General features: G+C 36.5%; 1 protein-coding gene across 1 annotated transcript in view; it reads right to left on the reverse strand.

Moving 5' to 3' along the window:
• LRP2 (LDL receptor related protein 2) overlaps window positions 1-23,002 on the reverse strand; it is a 114,229-nt gene that overhangs the window by 55,676 nt on the left and 35,551 nt on the right. The window contains exons 12-30 of the mRNA XM_041473093.1: window positions 20,595-20,818; window positions 19,615-19,821; window positions 18,443-18,645; window positions 17,669-17,809; window positions 16,531-16,734; window positions 15,456-15,648; window positions 14,185-14,310; window positions 13,759-13,889; window positions 12,870-13,007; window positions 11,667-11,948; window positions 10,226-10,465; window positions 9,468-9,587; window positions 8,992-9,108; window positions 7,466-7,843; window positions 6,351-6,599; window positions 3,980-4,191; window positions 3,330-3,514; window positions 2,192-2,420; window positions 916-1,093 (exon numbers count right to left, since the gene is read on the reverse strand). Of these exons, the coding sequence (XP_041329027.1) occupies window positions 916-1,093; window positions 2,192-2,420; window positions 3,330-3,514; window positions 3,980-4,191; window positions 6,351-6,599; window positions 7,466-7,843; window positions 8,992-9,108; window positions 9,468-9,587; window positions 10,226-10,465; window positions 11,667-11,948; window positions 12,870-13,007; window positions 13,759-13,889; window positions 14,185-14,310; window positions 15,456-15,648; window positions 16,531-16,734; window positions 17,669-17,809; window positions 18,443-18,645; window positions 19,615-19,821; window positions 20,595-20,818 (3,757 nt within the window). The remainder of the gene's footprint in view (window positions 1-915; window positions 1,094-2,191; window positions 2,421-3,329; window positions 3,515-3,979; window positions 4,192-6,350; window positions 6,600-7,465; window positions 7,844-8,991; window positions 9,109-9,467; window positions 9,588-10,225; window positions 10,466-11,666; window positions 11,949-12,869; window positions 13,008-13,758; window positions 13,890-14,184; window positions 14,311-15,455; window positions 15,649-16,530; window positions 16,735-17,668; window positions 17,810-18,442; window positions 18,646-19,614; window positions 19,822-20,594; window positions 20,819-23,002) is intronic.

The raw sequence follows: 23,002 nt of genomic DNA on the forward strand, positions 1-23,002 counted from the left end.
GGTTTTAAAATAAAACCTCTCAAACCATAATTATGATTAATCAATTAATGCTATGCCCTGCTAACTGAACAATTTACAGTGAGAATAGGTGGCTATAGTTCTGAACATGTCTGAGGAAGCATTTGGTCCAAAAAAAAAGTGATCCAAAAGTACTAGTGCCTTACTCAGATACTCAGGGAAGTCTCCACCTTCCCTGGCATGGGGGTGTATTTCAAGCAAAAAAAAAAAAAAAGTAATATTTATTAGCTGGAAACATTCCATACACAAGAAATACAACTAAAGCTGAAAGATAATATTCATATCAATATGCTCCCCACTCTTCAAGTCATGCCATGAAATAACAAAAAAGTCTGATATGAGAGATCTCTACCTAACAGAAATAATGTAGGGTTTTTTTAGTCTTTAAGCTGCAAGAGATCACCTGCACAAGATCTCAGAGAGAATATTTAATGCAATGAAGGGGATTATTTATCATTATTGTTTCTAACTAAAAATAATTGTTTCTGACTAAAATAATGTAGAAGTACTTTCAGAGGAATTTGATGACAGTAATCTTTTCAAAAAGAATTATTACTGCACAAGAAGCTGAATCTAGTATGCCACAGAGAGATTTTTTTTTAATTAAAATGCTTTCCAAAAATGCTTCAATTGTCTTGTAAAAACATTCAGAATAAAATGCAAGAAAATGGCACATACTACCTCCTTGTTATTCTCTGAAATTTTTATTATCCTGAAATGCTGCCTAGGTGGATACCTTCCCTAGCACCAGATTGAACAGCTGCAACTCAATAATATGAATTATTTGCTTGTTTTAACCCAACCTATTTGCTGAAAATACTGATTCTTGGTGTTCCAATGAATGACATTACTGCATGCCTATTTCTCCAATTACCAAAGTTGTTTTGATGAACTTACCATTAGGCTGCTTTACTGGATGGACTGCCACAAGACCCAATGGCTGGTGAATGTTATAAATCATAACTGTCTGGTTTCCTCCATGCCATTTATTGGCCCGAATTACTCGATTAGTATAGCGGTCACTCCAGTACACAAAATCTTCAAAAACAGTTAGACCATGTGGATGCTGCAATATCTGAAAAGGCAAGGTTGATTACCAATTTACTTCTGGAGATTTGCAGATGTAAAGCTTTGCAATGAAGTAATAACAGAGGTGAGCATAACTTTAAATAAATAAATAATGAAGCAACTGTGTATCAAAAGACATTTTTCAGGAAAAAAAATGGAGTATCATGTACTGTCTAAAAACAATACATTAATAATGAGGAAAATAGATACTTTTTAAAGCTGGAATGCTATACAGACCCTGTGAGCTGAAGAGAATGAGGAATTAACACAGCAGTCTAGCTATTTTGGGCAGAACCCACAGAAAAAGAGGCAACTAATTGTAGATTTTCAAAAGCACAAGAGGAAATGTCTAGTGAGAATTATGGACCTGTCAAGAATCTGCATTCTTGATAAGCTCCCCTAAAATTTACCAGAGGATCAAAGAAGGTGGAGTATCTAGATTTCAGACAACCAGGAGTGGAAAGATTGCCTTGTCTCCTATATCACACTAATTGTCTCTCCAGTCAAAAGTAAAAGCCCCAAGAATCAATTATTGAAAACATTCACATGGTTACTGATACAGTTTCTGTGTGCCAGCTGAACATCTGCACTATTGTGTTGGTACAAGGACAGTGTTACAAGCTGTCAGCAGCACTTCACTGGGACATAGACTGTAAGAGAGATGGTCTTGATGGAGCTGCTGCACACAAGTCATAGCACAAAACCCTCCACTGCTGTCAAGAATAGTAGTAATAATCACTCACAAAAGACAGGAAAAGTTTCTTCAGGCTTTCTTTACTATATTTGCCTACAGAAAATGCACCACCTAGTAGCAGCAGTGTTAGATGTCACCTTCAGATTTCATACATACAGACAGAACAGATGAGAATGTTATAAAGCACCAAGTCTACATGCAGCTCCAGACTCTGCTGAAGATCTCCTGAGAGACTGAACAGGATTGGCAATTTCTCTTTTTCCAGCAGCAGGAAGCAGATAAAATACTTCACATCTGCTTCACTCAATAATTTTGAAGAAAAATACACCCAAGTCTATGACAATGATAAAATATTTTTAAGTACTATCAGCAGGGACACAGGAAAACAACGGGTTTTTATTAATGTCTTACCAGATCACTTGCAACCACCTGTCGCCTGTTGTTTCCATTGTAATCACAGAAATCAATATAATCAAGATAAGCATCAGCAAAATAGAGAAGTTTATTTGGGTAATCAATGGAAAGTCCATTGGGCCAGTAGATTTTATTATTAATAATCACTGTGCGCATTTTGCCATCCATGCTGGCTTTTTCAATGCGAGGGTTTTGGCCCCAGTCCGTCCAGAACATTACATGAGCACTGAAAAAATAACTCATGGTTAGCAATCTGGGAAAAAAATCTAGCTGCCTATAGAGAAACATTACATAAAGAGTCATTAGCCAAAAAGTAGAAGCAATCTTTCTATGAACAGTACTACATAATGATACTGAAATAATTTATTTTAGCAACATGCTTACTGAAGGTATTACAGTAATTTCTGTTATAAAAATTCTTTCAATACTTCTACTGCTGTTTCTATTTGTCAATAATAGCAGCATATGGAAGCTACTGGTGTCACTGGTTTTTAATGTTGATTATAATCTCATTCTCCAGCTGCTACATAATAATTTAATACAGGCTTTTACTCTAACAGGTATGCATTGATAATGTTAACAGCACTGAAACTAGCAGTAAACAGAGTTCAAGGCATTGAAAACCTCAAAAAAAGAGTAAAATTTTGTACATGAACAGTTCAAATCATCACATTAACTCTATACCACTTGCTGTCTGAAATGGGAAGGTGCTTTTGTGATAACAACACAATCTAGATAATTATTTCAGACTGGAACTATGAAGGTAGGCATATGACATGAAATCACATTAAGTTTGTGGTATACCACCAACTGAAGAGATACATCATAATTTTGAATTAATACTTCTTAACTCAGAAGCAAATGTAGAAAAATCTTTTATAGGTAAAAAGCCATCTTGTTACACTGAAACAGAGCAATCTGTCACCAGTATTTACTTCATGACTTGAAATATTAATCAACTCTGCAAACACACTACAATTACTTGCTTAATTAATTACTTTACAACTTAAAACAATTGTTTTAAGTTGTCTCTTCCACTTATTTATAATTCCAATACAATCTGGGCATGTCTTAAATTTTAATAGTTACATCATAAAATAAGCATCTTAATAAAAAAAAGTTTGAAAAATCTTACTCAGATCTGGGATCTAACACTAGTCCTCTTGGGTTTGTTATATTTTCACTGATCAGCACAGTCCTGTGGCTCCCATCCATTTTGGAGACTTCAATTGTTTCCAGAACGAAGTCAGTCCAGTAAAGGTTACGACCCACCCAATCCACTGCTATACTCTCAGTCACAGTGACACCACTGTCAAACACCTGTTCAATGACACAAAAGCAGGTGGGGGGGAGGAAAAAAAAGATTATATTAAATTTTACCCTTTGCATTTCTATAGATATGGAAAATGATGAACCAAGTTTTCAATATCTTCTAGGTCTATTATGCAGAATGAATCACAATGTACATAACCAAAATGGTGGCAAAGCATAAACCCAAACACTCCTACTAACTCCAGCAGGTCTATTGAAGAAGTTCAAATTTACTAACAGGAAAACCAGTTTATATTTTTATGTTTAAAAAATGGTTTCTTGAAAGCACTCAGTTTCCTTTTTTGAACAGCTATATGAAATGTTAGCTTAGCATCTACAAAGTTGTTTCACTTTGTCTCTGTTATGTCTCTTCTTACTATATTTGGATTTCTCTCTCCCCCTTCGTTAACTGAAGATACAGTGTCTTCATTTTGTCTCCATAAAAGACAAGAAAACTTACTCAGCAAAACTTACTATTTTGCGGTCAGTCCCATTTTGATATGCACTCCAAATCTTATCCTGTGTTGTATCAGACCAAAAGATACGATCTGTGATTGAATCAAAATCAATAGCCACAATATTTGTGCCATCCCGAACCAGAGAATAAATACTGTGTGACTGAGAAGTGATGTTATCCACAACGATTTGATTACGACTTGCCACCAGCAAAAGAAGATTCCCAGATTCTGTCAGAGGAATAGAAATTAAAATAAACCAATGAGCTATTCAAAAGTAAATGGGAGAAAAAGAAACACTGAGTAATTTAACATGACTTTATAGCATCAAAAATGTAGAACCTAGACATACATATTGAAAGGACAAATTCAAATCAGTTCTCAGGCCAAGATATCCAGTCTGTCCATCCTGACTTTTAAATCTACCTTGGCTTTTCTCCATAACTCTTTTTACAGATTTCCCTTCCAGTCTCCTATCTGGACCTTAGATCCCATTCCCCAGTGTCTAACCAGTTTGCTGTCTAACCAGTTTGCTGCTGACATCCAACACTCATTCCTCCATAAACCTCTTTCATCTCCCACTCCCAATTGAACTCCCAAAGTTTTTGGCACCTCCAATTAATCTACTCAGCCTGGTCTCCCTCCTTTGTAACTCACCTTCTCTTTTTTCCACCTTTAGACCATGTGGGAACAAGGGAGAAGAAACAGATTACAGGAAAGCCATAGATTGCTGTAATTAGGTTGCACAGATAAAATGCTGAAAAACAACTGAAGAGTAGCAACCATAAAGACAGCAAAGTACAAGAAACTCGCTATTAGTAACAGCCAAGCTTAAGTGCAGGGAAAATGCAAGGATCTTCCACAACCTGAGTAAATCCCTAAACCAGGAAACCTGTAGAGACAAATTCCACTGGGTTTATGGCTTCTCTGCCCTGTCAGTGTACTATGAAAGAGACAGAGACCAACTGGCATCCAGGCTGTACCAGTGATGTCTGCTCCATTTCGTAAGCATTTAAATTCGTAAGCATTTCATTTTATGAACAGTTAATTTTGACCTATGGCTTACAAGCCTTTCACATTGCTTTTCTTCAAAACATTCTTTTTGACCATTGCAGGCTAAAAATAACAGTGTTCATTTAAATACACTAATTCAATGTAATATTAGTTTCTAATTAACACTACAGCTGACAGTCTTAATTTTCAAGGTCATCTCCTATGAACAGCTCTAAATGGCTGTTTACATTAAGTCTTTTAAAAGAGAAAAATATCATAACCAAAGTGTTGGGGGTTAGGATTTTTCCTTTAGTTGCTTTCTCTCAGGGAATTTTCTCCCATTTGTTGCTATGAGACAACAATGACTCTTAAGAGAGACACTAAGGACATAGCCAAGGAGATAGGGGATGAGTGCAGCTGGCTGCACTGCCTAGCTGAGGGGCATTCTCTCGGGAAGGGCAGCAATACCAGATTCTGGCTGGAGGGTGAGGGGCTGGGCTGGACTGTTCTTGCTCTTGCTGTCAGCATTGGACAGTCGGTCGAGCTGTTGCCACTGCCATCGCCCAGCCCTGTACTGCTTCTTCCTTACTGTGGGTGAGCCTCTGCTCGTAAGAGCAGCAGTTGGACTGGCACCTTATTGACACTCTACCTTGCTAGAAAGGACCCTCACCATCTACCAGAGTGCCTCAGGGGAAAACCCTGGACCCTGAGGCCCCTCCAAAGGAGCCTCACCAGGCTGCACGGAGCCAGGCTGCCGCTGCCCAGCCCTGTCGTTTTTCTGCCACTACTCCGGGTTTTCGCTACACTCTAACCCGGCACCCCTGCCTGCCGGGAAACCCCTGCTGCTCCTGCTACAGCTGTGGAGTTTCCTTTGCTACTCTGGGGTTCCAGCTGCCGCCCCGAGGTTCCCGCTGCAGCCCAATTCTCCATCCAGCTGCCGCCACTGCCCCATGAGGGAGACGCGGCCGAGCTCGCGCCACAGCGCCCCCTGCCGGCGCAGGGGAACCAGCGCACCCGCCCTGCCGGGCCGGAGCCAGCAGCGCCCCTGCCGGCCGAGACCGGAACTGCACGGAAGGGGAAGCGCCCGCAGCGGGAGAAGGCGGCCACGGGGCTCTGCTGCTGCTGCTGCTGCTGCCAGAGTTGTTGGCTCTTCGTCTTGTTATACGTATCTACATGTGTATATATATTAATAAAGAACTGCTATTCCTTTTCCCATATCTTTGCCTGAAAGCCCCTTAATTTCAAAATTATAACAATTCGGAGGGAAGGAGGTCATATTTTCCATTACAAGGGAGGTTCCCACCTTCCTCAGCAGACATCTGTCTTTCAAACTGAGAGACAAAGCTGGACAGTTTTCAGGCACTGCTGTCATTCTTAGACTGACATCAATTTCTCACCTGCTGCTTTACAAATCCTCCCATTAGCTTCTAGAATGTATCCTTCATCACAGTAACACCTAAAAGATCCTCTCTCATTGTAACAGTGCTGACTACAAAAGCCTGGAGGGTCACATTCATTAATATCTTCACAGGTCTTGGAGTCATTTGCAAGCTGGTATCCAATAGGACAGGTACACTGAGCTCCAAAAGGTCCTTGAATACATTCATGAGTGCAGCCAGCATTATTGTCAGAACAGCTTTCCTGATCTGAAGTTGGGTTGCGGAAAGAGATAAACAAATAGTCAATAAATGCTTCCTATGATAAATTTAAGTCTTTACAATTGCATTATTAGCCAAAGCCTGCTACTAAAACAACTGCAGAATCGTCAGTTATGCAGCTTGAGAATGGACTGTGGTCCTTATACAAAATACAACATACACCGTGCACATTAAGGCAAGAAACAACACCGTATGTACTGAATCCCATCAAATGCCAAACAGAAGGCTAAGTATATACAACAACTTTTTCAAAAATAGCTAGAAATATATGAAAATTTTCTGTACCACTCCAATCCTAAAGCTGTATAAATAATAATTTAAAATAGTTTATAATCATACCTGGCTGGGGTTCATCTGAGAATGTGCATTGATTAAAGAGAAGAAGGAGAAAAGAAGGAAAGAAAAAGATTATGTTTAAATCAATTCATAATCAATATAAATACAAATTTTTGCTACAAATTAACTTCTTGATTTTGATAATGATTCTTGAAGTTAAAAATTTAAAAGAGAATATTAAGGACTGAATCACATTTCATCTGAATATAAAGCATGCTATGCTTTAGTGAATGTGTCCAGGAATACAACGTTCATTCCCATGTTATATAAGAATCTAAAGTCAGTGGGAGTCACACTGGAATTCAGAGCACACGATTGGACATAGCAGATGAATTCCTCAGTCATAATTGTAGCATCTTTTCACTGAAAGCAAGTTCCACTTAGAAATTTGAGCTCAAATTACATTGTGCTCACATTTCTGCCAGAAACATTGTGACACTAAATAGAGCATGCTGAATATTCCATTTCTTTCTGAAGACATGACATAGTCTACAGTAGATACTTGAAGAGTAACTTACTGCACAATGGGGATTCATCAGCTCCATTAGGACAATCAGCAGAATTATCACATACTTTGCTGAGATTCACACAGATACTGTGCCCTGGACACTGCCACTGCCAGCTGGGGCACCGGAAAGGCTGAGTCGGACAATCTCTCTCATCGCTCATATCCCTGCAGTCGTTATCACCATCACAGATCCACGCTCGATACACACAGTTGCCATTATCACAGCGGAAAAGCGACGGAGGACACGTTCTGGCAGGACACCTGTGATGTTCATCTGAGCCATCTGCACAATCAGCATGGCCATCACATTCCCAGTTATCAGGAACACAACTTCCATCTGATTGACACTGGAATTCATTCTGGTGGCACATCCCTGGTGGTCTTGTAGCTAGAAAAGTGACATTCAACAGCTCAGAAGCGATTTCAATTTTAGACAGAGAAGCAAAACCACTATGTTCAGTTCATCTCTTATATAACTAGTTACAGTGCTATCAAGAAATGTGTTGCTTTTAGATCAGGCCACAGATTCACAGTCAGTCAATCTACATGACATTTCAAAATGTGACTAATTTAACTTCTACTTTATAATGTGGTCAACAAGGCAATTAAATTATTGTTATACTTTGAGCAAACACATATTTATACCTATGTACCTGTCCAAAGCTACAAATAATCAGTTTCTCTTTCACCACCCTGTGCTGTAGCATTTTAACTAATTTAAGTGTAAAAAATTACTCAACAAAAGTTTCAATCTAATTCTCATGAATACCAGGTTTTTCAGATTAATAGACTTTATTTTACTTTAAAATCCTGAGACTGAAATGCCAAGTAAAACAAAATGTTATAGCCAAAAGGAATGCAAACTGTCCTCTTTGCTTGGACCACCTATTCTTGCCAGCATAATCTGCTTAGTCTACTCCAATATGATTAGAGGGATGAAGCACCTCTCCTATAAGAAAAGACTAAAAGAATTGAAATTGTTCAGCCTGGAAAAGAGTAAGCTTAGGGGTGATGTAATTGTGGCCTTTCTTATAGGCTCCCTTCAGATACTGAAAGATGGGGAGAAAATTTTTACAAGGGCATGTAGTTACAGGACAAAGAGGAATGGCTTCAAACTGAAAGAAAACAGATTTAGATTAGATATCAGGAATAAATTCTTTACAGTGAGGATGGTGAGGCACTGGAACAGGTTTTCCAGAGAAAGTGTGGATGCCATATCCCCGGAAGTGTTCAAGACCAGATGGGGTGGGGCTTTGAGCAACCTGGTCTAGTGAAAGATATCTCTGCCCATGGCAGGGGGGTTGAAATTAGACGATTTTTAAGGTTCCTCCCAACCCATGCCATTCTATGATTCTATTATATTCTTGCACTGGAACCTCTGCTTGAAATTCCTGCTCAGGAAAATGACATTAAGACAAGTTTTCCTGAAAAGAATATTAAGATTTCAAGGAGAGTATTTGACATAACAGATTAAAGGAAATTTCCAGAAGCATCACTCAATAACTGAAGTCTTTCTTTCAGCACCAATATACTTACGGCAGTCAGCCTCGTCTGAGTGATCGTTACAGTCAAAAACGCCATCACACTGGTAGTAGGTGCTGATACACTGGTCTCCACTTAGACATTTAAACTCCGTGGCACTGCAGTTATATACTACAAAATTTAAAAATATTGAATGTTATTTATTTATTTATTTTACAAAGCTAGATGGCATCAGATTTTTCCTACAGGTGCTTAAGTCTGATATGGTATCAATTCCACTGAAGACCATAATTTCCCTGAGGCACAGAAAATGCAGTGACTTTGTAATCCACAGAAAAGAGAGGAAACAGATTTCGGCCCTCCACAAGCAGCCCAGAGATCAAAAGCATTACAAACAGGATTAATTTATGGATAGGTTTATTATGCATTCTGCTGTCTTGGAGCTGGTAATATGAGATCACCAAAGACTCCTTTGGGGGCAAGTGTGAGGAAACAATAAAGAGGCATTCAACAAAGAAAGTTACACTTACTGCAGCCACGCTCATCAGCACCATCTATACAATCTTTGTCTCCATCACAGACATAGAATGGGTCAATACAGCGATGGTCTGGACACTGGAATTGCCTGGGTTCACAAGTACCTGTGAAAGCTATTAAGAATGACAATAAATGTAAATGTGTTTCTTTCCTCTCTTTTGAAATCAGCATATTGCTGAGAAAGTAGAAAAACATTATCCCTAACTTGCAGCATATAATACAGCAACTAGCAATCATATAAATTATAAGTACTAATAAATTAATATCAGGTAATTTTTCATTTATATGTAGGCTTGGGCTCACGGAAAATAAACAAAAGATTCCACGTAGTGGTAAATAACCCAAAAGAAAGTATATTAAAAAATCTTCTATCTTACTTCTGGTAAAAACTTCCAGCCTAGGTTAGCTGGCTACACCATTAGCCATCAGTGAGATCACTCATGAAGTAGGTGTTTAGAACATCTCAGCTTTAACTGCTTTTTGCTAATTACTGTATATGACGTTATGCAACACCATGATTACGATTATCACATTTGCCCCTTTTAAATTTTTTAAGTATTTCTCTGCATTCTACCTGGCCCTGGAACTTCAAATTAGACAAGTTTTCCACATCTAAGGACTACAAAATATCAGTCTAAATTAGATACTAGTCCTTTTTTCCCAATTTCATTTATCATCCTTATACCAACAGATATATCTATAAAGATATGTACAGTTGACTATAAAAACAACAGATAGTCATGATACTCACTGCAGTTTTTTTCATCTGAGCCATCACCACAGTCATTATCAGTATCACACAGCCAGATTCTTGGAACACATCTTCTATTATCACAGGTAAACTGGGTTGCAGGGCATGAAGAGGGTTCTTGTGTAGGACAATGCAATTCATCACTGCCATCAAAACAGTCAATATGTTTATCACAATGCCAGCGACCCGGAATACACTGTCCGCTGGCACAGGTAAAAGCTGAAGAAGCACAAGTATTGTCTGAATAAAAAAAAAAAAAAGTCTTTATAAAGATCTCCAAAACTTGCCTTTCCTGCAACAGTTATCAGTACATTCACTACACTTAGAGAATGTACTAAAATATGCATCAAATTCTAAAGTGCACATTGCTTAGAATTAAAATGTCTGTTATGCAACATGCTACAGAACTGAACAGAATACTTACAAGCTTATTTAAACTGCAAGAAGCAATAAAAAATTAAACAGTTAAGCACTCCACAACAATCTAAAGAACAAGAAAAGGAACTTCTTCTAGTAACCATTTGCTTTATACTTTTCCCCAAGAGATATTCTAGTTATTCTAAAATGGCCCATTAATAAGATACAGTTTACACCTCAGTCATACTAGTTAGTCCTGTGCATTAAGGAGCACATTTTACTACTCTGTCCTATTTTCTTGTTCATGATTTAAAATAATTAACTCTGAAGAAGCACCAGATATGTCATAAACGCCTCTTTGATATCTTCAGTATCTTATTCTCTCTTCCATGCCTTATCAACTGTTATTATCCCACTGTTCTCTCAATTTACTTGAAAAACAAAATACTTTGTGTGAGACACTTTAGTGTAAAACCAGGACATGAACCAACGTGCTTTTAATTTACTTAACTGTTAAAATCCAGATGTAACAAACAGATCAGCATTGCCCAAATATTACAAAAACCAAATCTTATATTCTGATGTTAAGTGAAATAAAAGGTGCTGCTTTAATCTTAGAGGAAGGTTAGGCAATATATATGGTTTTGTTATTTTTCTTATGGTGCTATTTTTTAAGTGTCTTCATCTTTACTAAGATGGCTTGTTCCTCTCCATGCATCCAAATTAGATAAGCTATTGATATTCCAATATCTTTCAAAATTTACAAAAAAATAAGAAGACAACATTTTTCTGTAGAAAATAAATTTTTGTTACTCTGTAAATTGAATTTTTAAAATAGCAAGACATTAATATTTTCATGCATTGTTTAGCTGGCTTGTACTGAATCCTATATTACTATGATATAATTTCCAAAGTAACTAATTATATTCCAAGTAAATTCCAAAGTAACTAATTTCCCAGGAAGATGTCAGGATTTATTCACAGATGCAACCCTAAAAAATTGGAGCTTATTCCAATGAAGCCATACTGACTCATTGAATTTCCTGAACTGCAAACAAGGAACACCAACTGAAGTATTACTTACTTAAAGAACCACAGTTTTGTTCATCACTGTTATCATGGCAGTCATCAACACCATCACACTGATAGTATCGAGGCACACATCTTCCATTGCCACAGGAAAATGAGTAAGAGCCACACTGCAGAGTGGGTGGCTCATTGGATGGATCTTCAACGCATGTGAGTTGATTTGGAGCCAGCTTCATGCCATAAGGACACCCACAAACTCTCTGAAAGTTTGGTACTGGGAAGCAGAAATGGCTGCAGTCTCCATTGGGATTTGTTCCTCTATTACAGTAGTTGGAGCCTTAAATAGTGATAGAGAAGATCAATGCACACACTACAGATAACATCTTGGGAACTATTAAAAGTGCACAATAACTGTAAAAAAAAGTGCTGTAGCAAGTCCTGGTTTTGCATACACTGCACAATAAGGTCAAGCTCATTGACAGCAAGAGTAGCAGTAACATAAAAGAAGTGTTGTATTCCGTATACTCCTCCTGACATAAATGTTTATGGAAGACGAAAACATACTATTAAATTTCATCCAATTTTCTGACAATACTCAGCAACTGTCTGGAAATAAGTATACTACCACAAAAGAGAACCTCTGTCTGATCAAGGCTGTGAGACCAGATCCAATCTTTTGATACCAAGTAGTCAGTGAACCTTAGATTTTATCATGTTTGATGAGTGTATTGGCTGTTTCACAAAATTAACTACAATACCAAATCCTTGGCTTAGATCATACAACCACACAGAATTCGAGAAAATAAGAAAATAAGAAAAAATTACTGATTTATACATAGTAGTTACTTGAAGAATAGTAATTTGATTAATAAACATTTACCCAATTCCAAAAAATAAATAATTCAGTTTAAATAAAACTTCTACCAGAAAAGGAGAAATACGAAGTTGTAGTTGGTGATACAATTGCATAAAACACAATGGAATAATTTAATTTTGTTCAGTTGTTAAGTACAGTAACAGGAGGGGTAGAGGGAAATTGCATCCAGTCACAAAGCAGTGACTGGATGCAATAAAACAATGGATTTAAACAACTAGAAATAAACAACATGTGATTGTAAGTGCCTGTGCTGCCTCCTGTGCATGTCACTTATGATTCAGTGAAGCCATTCATAGAATTGAAACTGGAAATCTGCTGTCCTGACATTTTGTCTCTTATTCCCTATTTCACATCCTTCCTCTGCAGAAGAAAGGGGCTCACCTATTTGGGAATGAGCGTCGTATGCTTTAACATGCATAATGTTACTAATGCCCCTCCGAATAATAGTCATTTCTCCTCCATCAGACTTCCTTACTCGAACTATTCCACCAAGTCTCCAGTCAGTGAAATAGGCATAACCTGTTTTGAAAAATATTTAACATATTATATAGGTATGGCATAAAAGATCAAGTATCATAAAAAAACCTTAGAAGACTTTTCATGAAAATTTAACCATTTTTCATAATTGTTTCATGAAAAAGACAAAAGGACCTTCACCACTTAAAATGCTGCAAAGTGAGCCTTCAGTCACAGGCAGACATAACTTAGGGAAGCCTTCTCAAATTTTACTGAAATTGACACATAGCAAACCCAACTAGAATTACAAATTCCAAGGCAATTTTAAGTAATTCATTAAAAACTACTTCACAGAAAATTTTAGAGCATTTTTGAAGATATTTTTATACACGATGAAAAAGGGTCACATACTGACATCTTTCTTCAGACACAACATAAATTCAGTAATAAACTTTACATATAATTATTAGAAATCCTGAAGTGTTGACTATCTCTGGAGTGGTAATTCACTTTGTCTGTTCAGCATGAATAGCTCACCTTGGAAGCTATAATTAGTACAGCATATCTGATTTGTTGCACTACATTAATTACCTGACCTATCTAAAACTATTTAAAAATAAATATACATAAAACCAGTTCTAAAAACAAGCAAGAACTACTAAATACATATTTTTGGTAGAAACGTTCAAGAGTGCTTTTTGGGAAAACCAGTATTACAAAATCTCTGTCAATTTATGGCACAAACTCACAGATAACCATATGAAAATAAAAATTTGTGATAATGATAGATAATATTTTTCAGTGCCAGACTTACCTCCAAAAATTGTAAGGCCAAATGGGTGAGTCATCTGAGTAATATGTTCAAGAGTCCGTCTGTCCAGCCCATCAAAGGTGCTGTGCTCAATTTTATCAAAAAAAGCATCCACCCAGTACAACCTCAGAGAACTAGAAATAATGAAAATGTTATATTTTTTTAAGTGACATAATGTCCATTACAAAGCACTAGAATTTTCTTACATAATAATATTCAAGCTACAATGAGCTATTGGGCTGTGTGGGGAGGGATTCTGAGAAAACCCTACATTTTAAGGCTTTTCAACCAATTGGAAGATAAGGTCTTCAAGAAAAGAGTGCCAGTGCACGCAATCTGACATCATTCCTTTATTTTTACTCCCTAACAGTTTAAAGGAAGTAACATGTTTGCTCAAAAAAGCCTCTCTGTCTTCTGTGTTGCCCTCACCTCCAGTCAATGGCGAGGCCATTGGGCCAGCCTAGCGTTGTATTGACAATTGGCAAGGCATGGGATCCATCGCTCCAGGCCCTCATGACTTTTGCCGGACGGAACCAATCTGTCCAGAATATATACCTGAAAGGACACATGTCAGAAGACACATAAACTAAATTATATAATGTGATTAAACAGAACAAACATTTGAAAGCGGATTAACACTTTTCTTTGTATCACATCCTTCACATAACTTAAAAAAATACCATTTTGTGTTGTCACTCTCCTCAATTAGCAGTAGTATCAACAATTTGTATTTATCCTGTATACAACCACCAGAATCTTTGGAAGTATTTTGGTCCTTTAGATATAAAATATCATTACTTTGTTAAAATTGTTAAGGTTCTTGTGTAATTACTGATAGAGAAATAGATGCAATCAAAAATGCATCTTCCACATGAATGCTGCAAAGAATTTTCTCCTGATCCATTTAACTTATGATTACAGTCAAAGAGTTGAAGTTAATATTAAATAATTTTATAAAGCAGCAAACAAAAAATGTTGGGATATCCAAGGATCCAGGTTCAAGATTATTATTATGAGATGACTTTCAAAATAGAGTATTTGGTTACTCATGAAAAATCAGTATCCAAGAATCAAGAAATTCAGTAGTACAACATTATGAAGCCAAACTATGCTGTGAAAGAAACACTGCCTTGGCATTGGCAAAGAACACAGAGTATGGAATTTGAAAGTAAGCATTTCCATCAAAAAAAAAGCAGGGCTTTATTTTGTATATGGAGTCACATGTTTTAAGGTCTGTAATCCAGGACATCATCAAATACTACAGACAGTAGTATCCCATATGGTTCAAATAAAGAAACTTAGAGAGATAAAACTACAGAACCAATGCTAGCAGTCTGGGAATTGAAAGTATATTAAAAATAACTTAGCAAACTCCATCTTTCAACTATGAGAAATAGCTTTGTGAGTGACACAAAGAAACCAAGTTCTTTTGCCTTTTTATCAATGAACAGGAGTAAAATGAAAAAGGCATAGTGCTTTTAAAGAGAGTTCTTTTGAGTGCTTCTGTCATGTGGAATTTCTCTCACCATGCCCTTTCCTCTGAATGCTGAATCCTAGGCTGGAATAAAACAAATGAAATAAAGGCAAGACAACTGAAAAGAGATGGTATTTTGAAAAGAGCAAAAACCCAGAACCAGATGTTTAAATCTGTTTAAATCATGAATTTGTACATATAGTTTAAAATGAGAATCTAAACTTACCCAATAACAGGATGAACCACTATAGAACGAGGATTATTTAAATTCTGAACAATAGCTCTCCTGGATTTATCTGCCAGCCTCATCACACTAATGCTCCTGTATCGAGGATCTGTCCAGTAGAGGTTCTTTGAGATCCAGTCAAAAGCTAAATCTTCAACACTTTCCACTCTATTAGCAGTCAAGATCTCTCTTCCTAGAATTTATAACACACATAATGATTGCAAATGTTTAGGAACAGGAGAAATAACATCAGTGCAGTATTCTATTGACAAAACTTGTGGTTCCCCTTGGTAAAAATGCTACCTCTGTGCTACTTAATATAAAGACCAATAACCAAGGGGAGGGAGGGGTGCCCTTTGCTCTAGACCAAGAAGGTGCATGTCCACAAGCACAACTGGAAAAGAGGGGAAATAAAGACTAGCCAAAGGTCAGAGAAAATTCTGTCACTAAGTTTACACTGAGAGTTTTACAAATGAAGGTCAGTAAAGTCAGTGCAGTAACGACACCTCGCTCAATAGCCAGACTTTACCTACTCTTTGCATAGTAATGGTCAGCTGCAGTCTACCATTAACCTGACCCAAGGCAGCAAGCAAGTTCAGAAGACTATATGCTAACATTTGATCATCATTATAAATTAGAGAGAAACATTCTTTACACTAGCATAAATAGGATTTCCAAAAATCTCACAAAGTTAATCTTTTTTCTGTACTACAGTATCATAGAAAACATCCTACTCTCCAGATAGGGAAATTAGAATAGAAACACATAGTTTCATACTAGTGAACAGCATACTTGTCTGCATAAACAGACTGGTGAGGGCAAATACCAGTTGTGAGAAGTACTAAAAATAGTTCATTCCCAAATACATTCAGCAAGTTTGTCAAACAACAAGAGAATTCAACAAGCTTAATATGAATTGTACAAACATTTTTGAGAAAATTTTCCAGGTTACTGGGGTCACACTGAGATTTATCTGTATATCTCATAATGTGACTTTAAACTATTTTTTTTAGAAAAATATATATTACAGTCTCCTTACCATAATTACTCTGCAATTCTCAAGCATGATTCTCACCTGAACCATCAGTTTTCTGTTTATAGATCATGTCTTTACTTGTGTCTGAAAAAAAAATTGTGTCATCCTGAGCAGAGAAGTCAATTCCAACAAAGTATGAAGGGCTCCCTGTTACAGGTATGATCACATCTTCCTGGGTGGAGAGATTGAATGGAATTCCCCGCACTGCCGTTTGTGATGAAAACAGCAGAAACTGTCGCACAGCTGTGAAAGGAAAAATCAAACACAGGCTTTACTCATGCACAAGGGAAGACACCTGAGCATTAAGAAAACCTTTGTTTTATTTTGACAACACTAATAGCCTGGAAGTAGGAAAAAGAAGAATGAGAAAACAGGGATTTAAATACTGACAAGACATAAAAACTGAGGAAGAAAATCAAAACCCAATCCAGAATATTAGGTGATGTGGTCAAGTATTCTACTTTCATTGTAACTGTGGTTCTTACACACTTTTAAAGCAAACATGCCTATGGAAGCAGAAAGCATTTTCTGTACTCTTCTCTTTATAATAATCTATTAAAAATAACTCACAGGCTTTGTCAAGCCACCATAAAACTAGACAATACCTGGGGCAGCCAGATAAATGAATGGCCAAATACTAAAGTTATAGACAACATAATATAACATACTTTGTCAGTAGACAGTCATAGTAAATGTGCATCAGTGACAATTCTGACCTCAAACAGGAAGCAGAAGATTGCTGATGGAAACACATAGCTCTAAAACTGTACCTACTATTCTTGCCATGTGTTCAAAGGGAGATAGGCCAACCTAATCTGCACAGTACTGCACAGGAAAGCAGGCTTATATGCTCAATATAATGCAAAATCTGTGTATTAGCAAGCATTCATGCTTGATTTCAGGATAAAGAGCTCAATCATACAGCTGTCTGCATATATTCCATATATTCCATTTCCATTTAACTCAAAATCCTCATTAAAGGAGGTGAGTTTAAGTTGTGGTTTGAAATGAACATCAGCAGAAATTACTAATGTAAAAGCTGTCGAAAAGAGTTGTGGTGAAAAGACAAAACGTCCTCAGTATATTGGAGCTACTGAAGAGAGGAAAGATGTTCTAGAAACAGCTCTAGAGCTAATGGAGTAGCATTACTTCCAACAATTGTAAGGCATTTTCTTACCAACACAATGTCGTCCATCCACGTGTAGGTCAAAGCCCAGGATACACCTACAGCGATAACCTAGGCCATCATTATCTGTTTTGTGGCTGAGAACACAGACCTGTTCACATCCCCCATTATTGCTTCCACAAGGATTTCTTACTGGAAAATAATACAGATAGAATTATAACTTCCTGTTAACTGAATGGCATCATTATCTTGATTTTTCAGGATTTTCTCCAACATCCACAATAAATCGTGTAGATCATGTGAGAGTTACATCACATGGACAATATACCCCACCAGTTCTACTGTGGAATGCACCAAAATCACACCAGAGGTAACCATCATTAAGGAATTCAGCTTATACAGAGACACTCAGCACACAGCATTAAGACCATAATTTGGGCAATAGTCTTCTGCACACAGACCTATTTCAGAACTATATCTCACAGAATTAATTGAATAATGGTAGCCTTTTCACTGCATTCATTGCAGTGTTGAGAAAAAAAAGTCCTAAACACCAATACTACTCAAACCCAAAGGTTTGACTCCACCAAGTATCAATCTATTTATAAAGCTCCCCCTACTCTTGAATGTTGCATTTGACAGTTCATCAGCTACAGGTGCTGGATGAAACAACTGGGTGATAAAAATCAGCCCAGTTTTACAATACAAATTTATGTATCATAATTACACCTCCTTACAGCAAAGTAAAAGTCTTATAATTTTTACCAACCAGTTTTTGGTAACATACTCCCTAAATCTCCCTTCATAATCTACTTATGGTCTTACCAAACGGCTGCCTGGCAGCATGGTAAACTGTCACTCCATAAGGTCTCAGTGAAGATTGGTAGATCACTTGAGGGTTAGACTCTGAAAATTTGTTAGCTTTCACCACTGCCATTTTGGTCCAATCAGTGAAATAAACACTGTGTTCAAATAAAGTGATTCCATATGGATGAGGAATCAGTGAGCCTCCATGAGCTACTGTTTTCCTGTTATAAAGATGATTTAACATTATTTACCAAACAATAACATTATTAACAGAAGAAAGGATACAGTAATTTTAATTCATTCACTGATTTTTAACAGAGAAGCTACTAAAGTACAAATGAAAAAGATCAAACGAACTGAAGAGAAAAAGCTGAACATACACAGTGCATCAATCTAAAGGATACGGCAGTGAAAATAGACAAGTGTTAGCAAATTCCACGAAAATACAGCGAGTAAAGATGAGAGGAGAAAAGACACCAACATTAATTTTATAATTTACTAATAAAAAATACATTGAATAATAGACCTGTCAAATAAGCAAAAGCCTGTTTTTCAAGTCAATACATAGAAGGTATGCTAAAGAGGACATTTTTTTTCTAGTTTTGAGTAACTTATACTAATCAGAGATTCAGAGATAAGCAAGCTTCTAAACAACACTTGCTGTAAGACACAGTCCCATAAAAACTCAAGGACTCCCTTCTTGCATGCTGTGATTTAGTCTCCCCAGCATCATAATAAGGTGAAGGATGACTTAATTTTTGACAGCAAAGATTTATAAAACGTAAGAAAAGCATTTAACACCTATCACATAAATTAGTGCTTTAAGTGGGATAGTTCATATAAATTCATTCATTAAAAAAAGTGCAAAGAAATTATGATGGAAAATAATGAATATAATTGAAAAATAATAAAAAGCAAATGCTCTAAAAAATGTGTACTGTACTGGTGGACTATAAAATGTACATTATAACATAAGGGCAAGAGGCATTCAAGGTCAAAAAAGAGCAAAGAATAATGAATAAAAGAATGTCTAGAAGTAGCATGACACCATAGACACAAAGGTGCATCACATTCATTATGTTGTAATTTTCATCCTTTATGCATCTCGTTTTGTTAGAGAAATCTTTTTTTGAACTAGACATAAAATAATCAGTGTATCTGTAGCCTGCAAGGAATAATATTTCACCTACCTTTGAAGTCCATCATAAGTTACAGTCTCAATGTAATCAAACCGGCTGTCAACCCAGTAGAGCCTCTTTGACACAATATCCAGGGTTATTCCAGCAGGCCAGCCTAATTTTGTTTTTATCAAATCCTGACGATTTGTGCCATCCATGAAGGCCCTTTCCACTTTAGGATCACCAGACAGACTGTCCCAGTCTGAGAAAAACAAATAACTATAAAGAGATAAAAAAGAAAAAAGGTCACATTTCCTTGAGATTTTATAAGAAACCCCAGCATTCCACATGGAATTTAAAACCAGCACCCTTGCAGAACAGAATTTGTTTCTGACATATTATGAAAACATACTTTATACTTTCTAAACAAAAAGTAATTTTCATTTTCTTTTATAGAATAAATCCATAAAGAAGCATGCTTTCACCCAAAAGACCTCAGAAGTACTAGTTTTCCTTATTAAATCACAGGCTTAAGTTTACTGCCAGAAAAAAAAATAATGACAAATAGGTGCATCATGAAAGCAGCAGCCACAATTACAAGTTGCATGAAATTCCCCTTCCCATTCTCTGAAGATCCATGTTTTCATGGTTCACATATACTTCTGAAGCATATGGATTAAGAGACACTAATTTTCCTGGCTTCATTCCACCTCTTTATTTCAGATAGTAGGAGAACTGTGGGTGCTACCATAACTGAAATCTTTAAGGATAATACTCCTCTGCAGGGCAATTCCACAGATGCCATTTTCAGTGTGGCTCATGCACACAGAACTCCAGCCATGAAACAGATTCCACATGTTATAAATAAATGCATTGCACAGTCCTCTCATAAATTAAGGTGCAGAATAGGTTAGGATAGAATGCAAATGTCCAAAATATTTTATATCTGATTCCAAAATGACCACTCTTGCTGTTTCCTAGCTGTTTTCAATTTACATGGGGATAAGGGAATTTCTGACGTCTTTTACCATTATCTGATAAATATCACTTACCCAACAGTTGGATCAAGTGCTATTCCTCTAGGATTTCCAAGATTTTCAGCAATAAGAGTCACACGGTTTGTTCCATCCAAGTTAACCATATCTATTCTGTTCACACTGGTCTCAACCACATATAGCTTATTGTTAACCCAATCCACTGCTAGATTTTCAGGTGTGTCAACTGAAATATTTAAAACTTCTTGGAAATCAGAGCCATCAATATTAATAGAAAAAACCTGAAAACAATACAAATATTGTCAGTACCCACATGATGTTTTGAATCACAAGTCACGTGGTTTTGTCTTTTATCATCGCATTGATCACCAATCCACAACTATATCTGTATCTGCCAGCAGATACAAGCAAGTTACCGTCTAAGTTATTCCTTAGGTAAGGATTTTTTGCAAAAATCTGGAAACTAATGCAAAAATTATAGAAGGCTTGCCTTCAACTAGTATTTCTGCAAATTGGACAAGATAAAAGACTAAACCAGCCTTGTCTGTTAGCAAATGGTTTAAGAAAAAAAAAACCACACAAAAAAAAACGAAAGTGCATTTGCTTTCCTGGAATCTAGCAAAACCCAGCATGTTTATTGATTGAAAACAAATGACCATGCTTTGGTTAAGCTCTCAACAGTGGCCAGAAACAAGAGGGGGAGCTCTTACTACAGATACCACTAAGGGGAAATAGCAAAATGAAGAAAGTATGGTTCTGTCCATCCTCACAGAAAGGAAGTCTCAGCTTGTGGTCTCCTTTATCTAAGGCTAATTTTAAGAGCATCCTGCTCAAGAGGAATAATGCTGTTATTTTACAAGCAAGTTCAGAGCTACACGAAGTAAACAGTCCAAACACAATAATTTTACAAATACAGTAATTGTGTGATTATAACACTGGGTAATATGAAATGGTAGAATTTTTTTTTTTTTTTGTAACAACAGCATGAGATTTGGAAGGCATTTAAATGAAAATTGAGATGACCAAGTAAATATACGCACAAAAATAAGAGCTGAAAGAGTTGTATAATTTTAAATATTCTTCAGTTCCAAGTAACAATAATCAAGATAACCACTTAACTGTCTACTCTGTTCTTTGGAAATCCTGTTGATGAAAGAGCTTATGGGCATTAGGTTATCTGGCAGTACACTAAATGAGATAAAGATGACACAAAACACAACTCACAATTTTCTGGTTTCATTTATGTCTTAAACTTAAAAAAGAAAAAAAAAGACAAAAAATGCCCTAGTAATATCATTATTTTAAAACATGAGGTGGAAATATTCATCACTTAAGAAAATTCTAAATGCAAATGTTTTTGTCAAAATAGTCTAGCTAGGACTTAATTAGATTAATTAATCTTAATTAATTAATTAGGATTAAACTATATTGGGCAGATAAAAAGGCAGTTCTGGCCACCTGGGGTGTGCAGCAAAAAACCCCATATTATCTTTTATTTTTACCTATTACAAAGCCAGAACAAATCTCCTGTCTCATAAAAGTGAAGATTAGACTCTGACTACATTCAGCCATTGACAAAGCAACTGCAGCAACAGGAACCTACTACAGCCACAATAAAAATGCCAGAACTGTGAACAAGTCAAAAACTGTGCACATAAATCTTGTTCTACTTGACAGCCACGCAGTGAATGTTCTTTCCACAGAACCAGCATGGAACTGTGGTTCCATATACAAAACCTATAGTTTTTATTAGATGTCTTATGTGTAGGTTCAGAATTATGACAGTGGCACCAAATTGATCCATCAGTGGCATTAGCAGGAGCCAGGTCACAGATTCTCCTTCACTCTGCATGACAATCAATCAACATGAGGACAAAGACTATGAAGTTTCAGCATTTGATCTAAGACTTTCTTTGGTTTATGTAATTTATGCACAGAAAAAAGAACAAGGCTGCCATCCAACTTCCACAAACAGTTCTGGAGACTATTTTTTTAAATTACTGTGCTCTACTGTGTCTTGAAGCTAAAATAATTACTCTTAAAAAAAAAAAAAAGAGAGAAAAGTAACACAATATTGGCTCATTACACAAAATACTGTCAATATTTGTTATTCAAGCTCAATTACAGTGTCATTTGAAGTATATGAAGAAGTCTGATTTTTATCATCTTGGAAGGCACACGGCTTTTACGTTTTAAATGATCATGTTTCAAAAATTACCAAGAAAAATTTGCTCCGTTTTGAAAGAATGTCTACTATTTCTCTTAATTAGATTTTTGGACTCCGTCTCAAGTAAAATTAAAAGTTGCTCAAGACATTCCCATATAATAGGATTCTTTGTTTAATATGTCACATGTAATAGTATAGTTGAAAAAATGCAGTCATTAACATAAAACATTTCAAGGAGCTTTTTTGTTAGAAAACAAAAATACAGCCAGCTTTGGCTCTCAAAAATGAGGGCCTATCA

This window comes from Pyrgilauda ruficollis, unplaced genomic scaffold, assembly GCF_017590135.1.
Source record: "Pyrgilauda ruficollis isolate IOZ18807 unplaced genomic scaffold, ASM1759013v1 scaffold3, whole genome shotgun sequence".
Classification (NCBI taxonomy): Eukaryota; Metazoa; Chordata; class Aves; order Passeriformes; family Passeridae; genus Pyrgilauda; species Pyrgilauda ruficollis.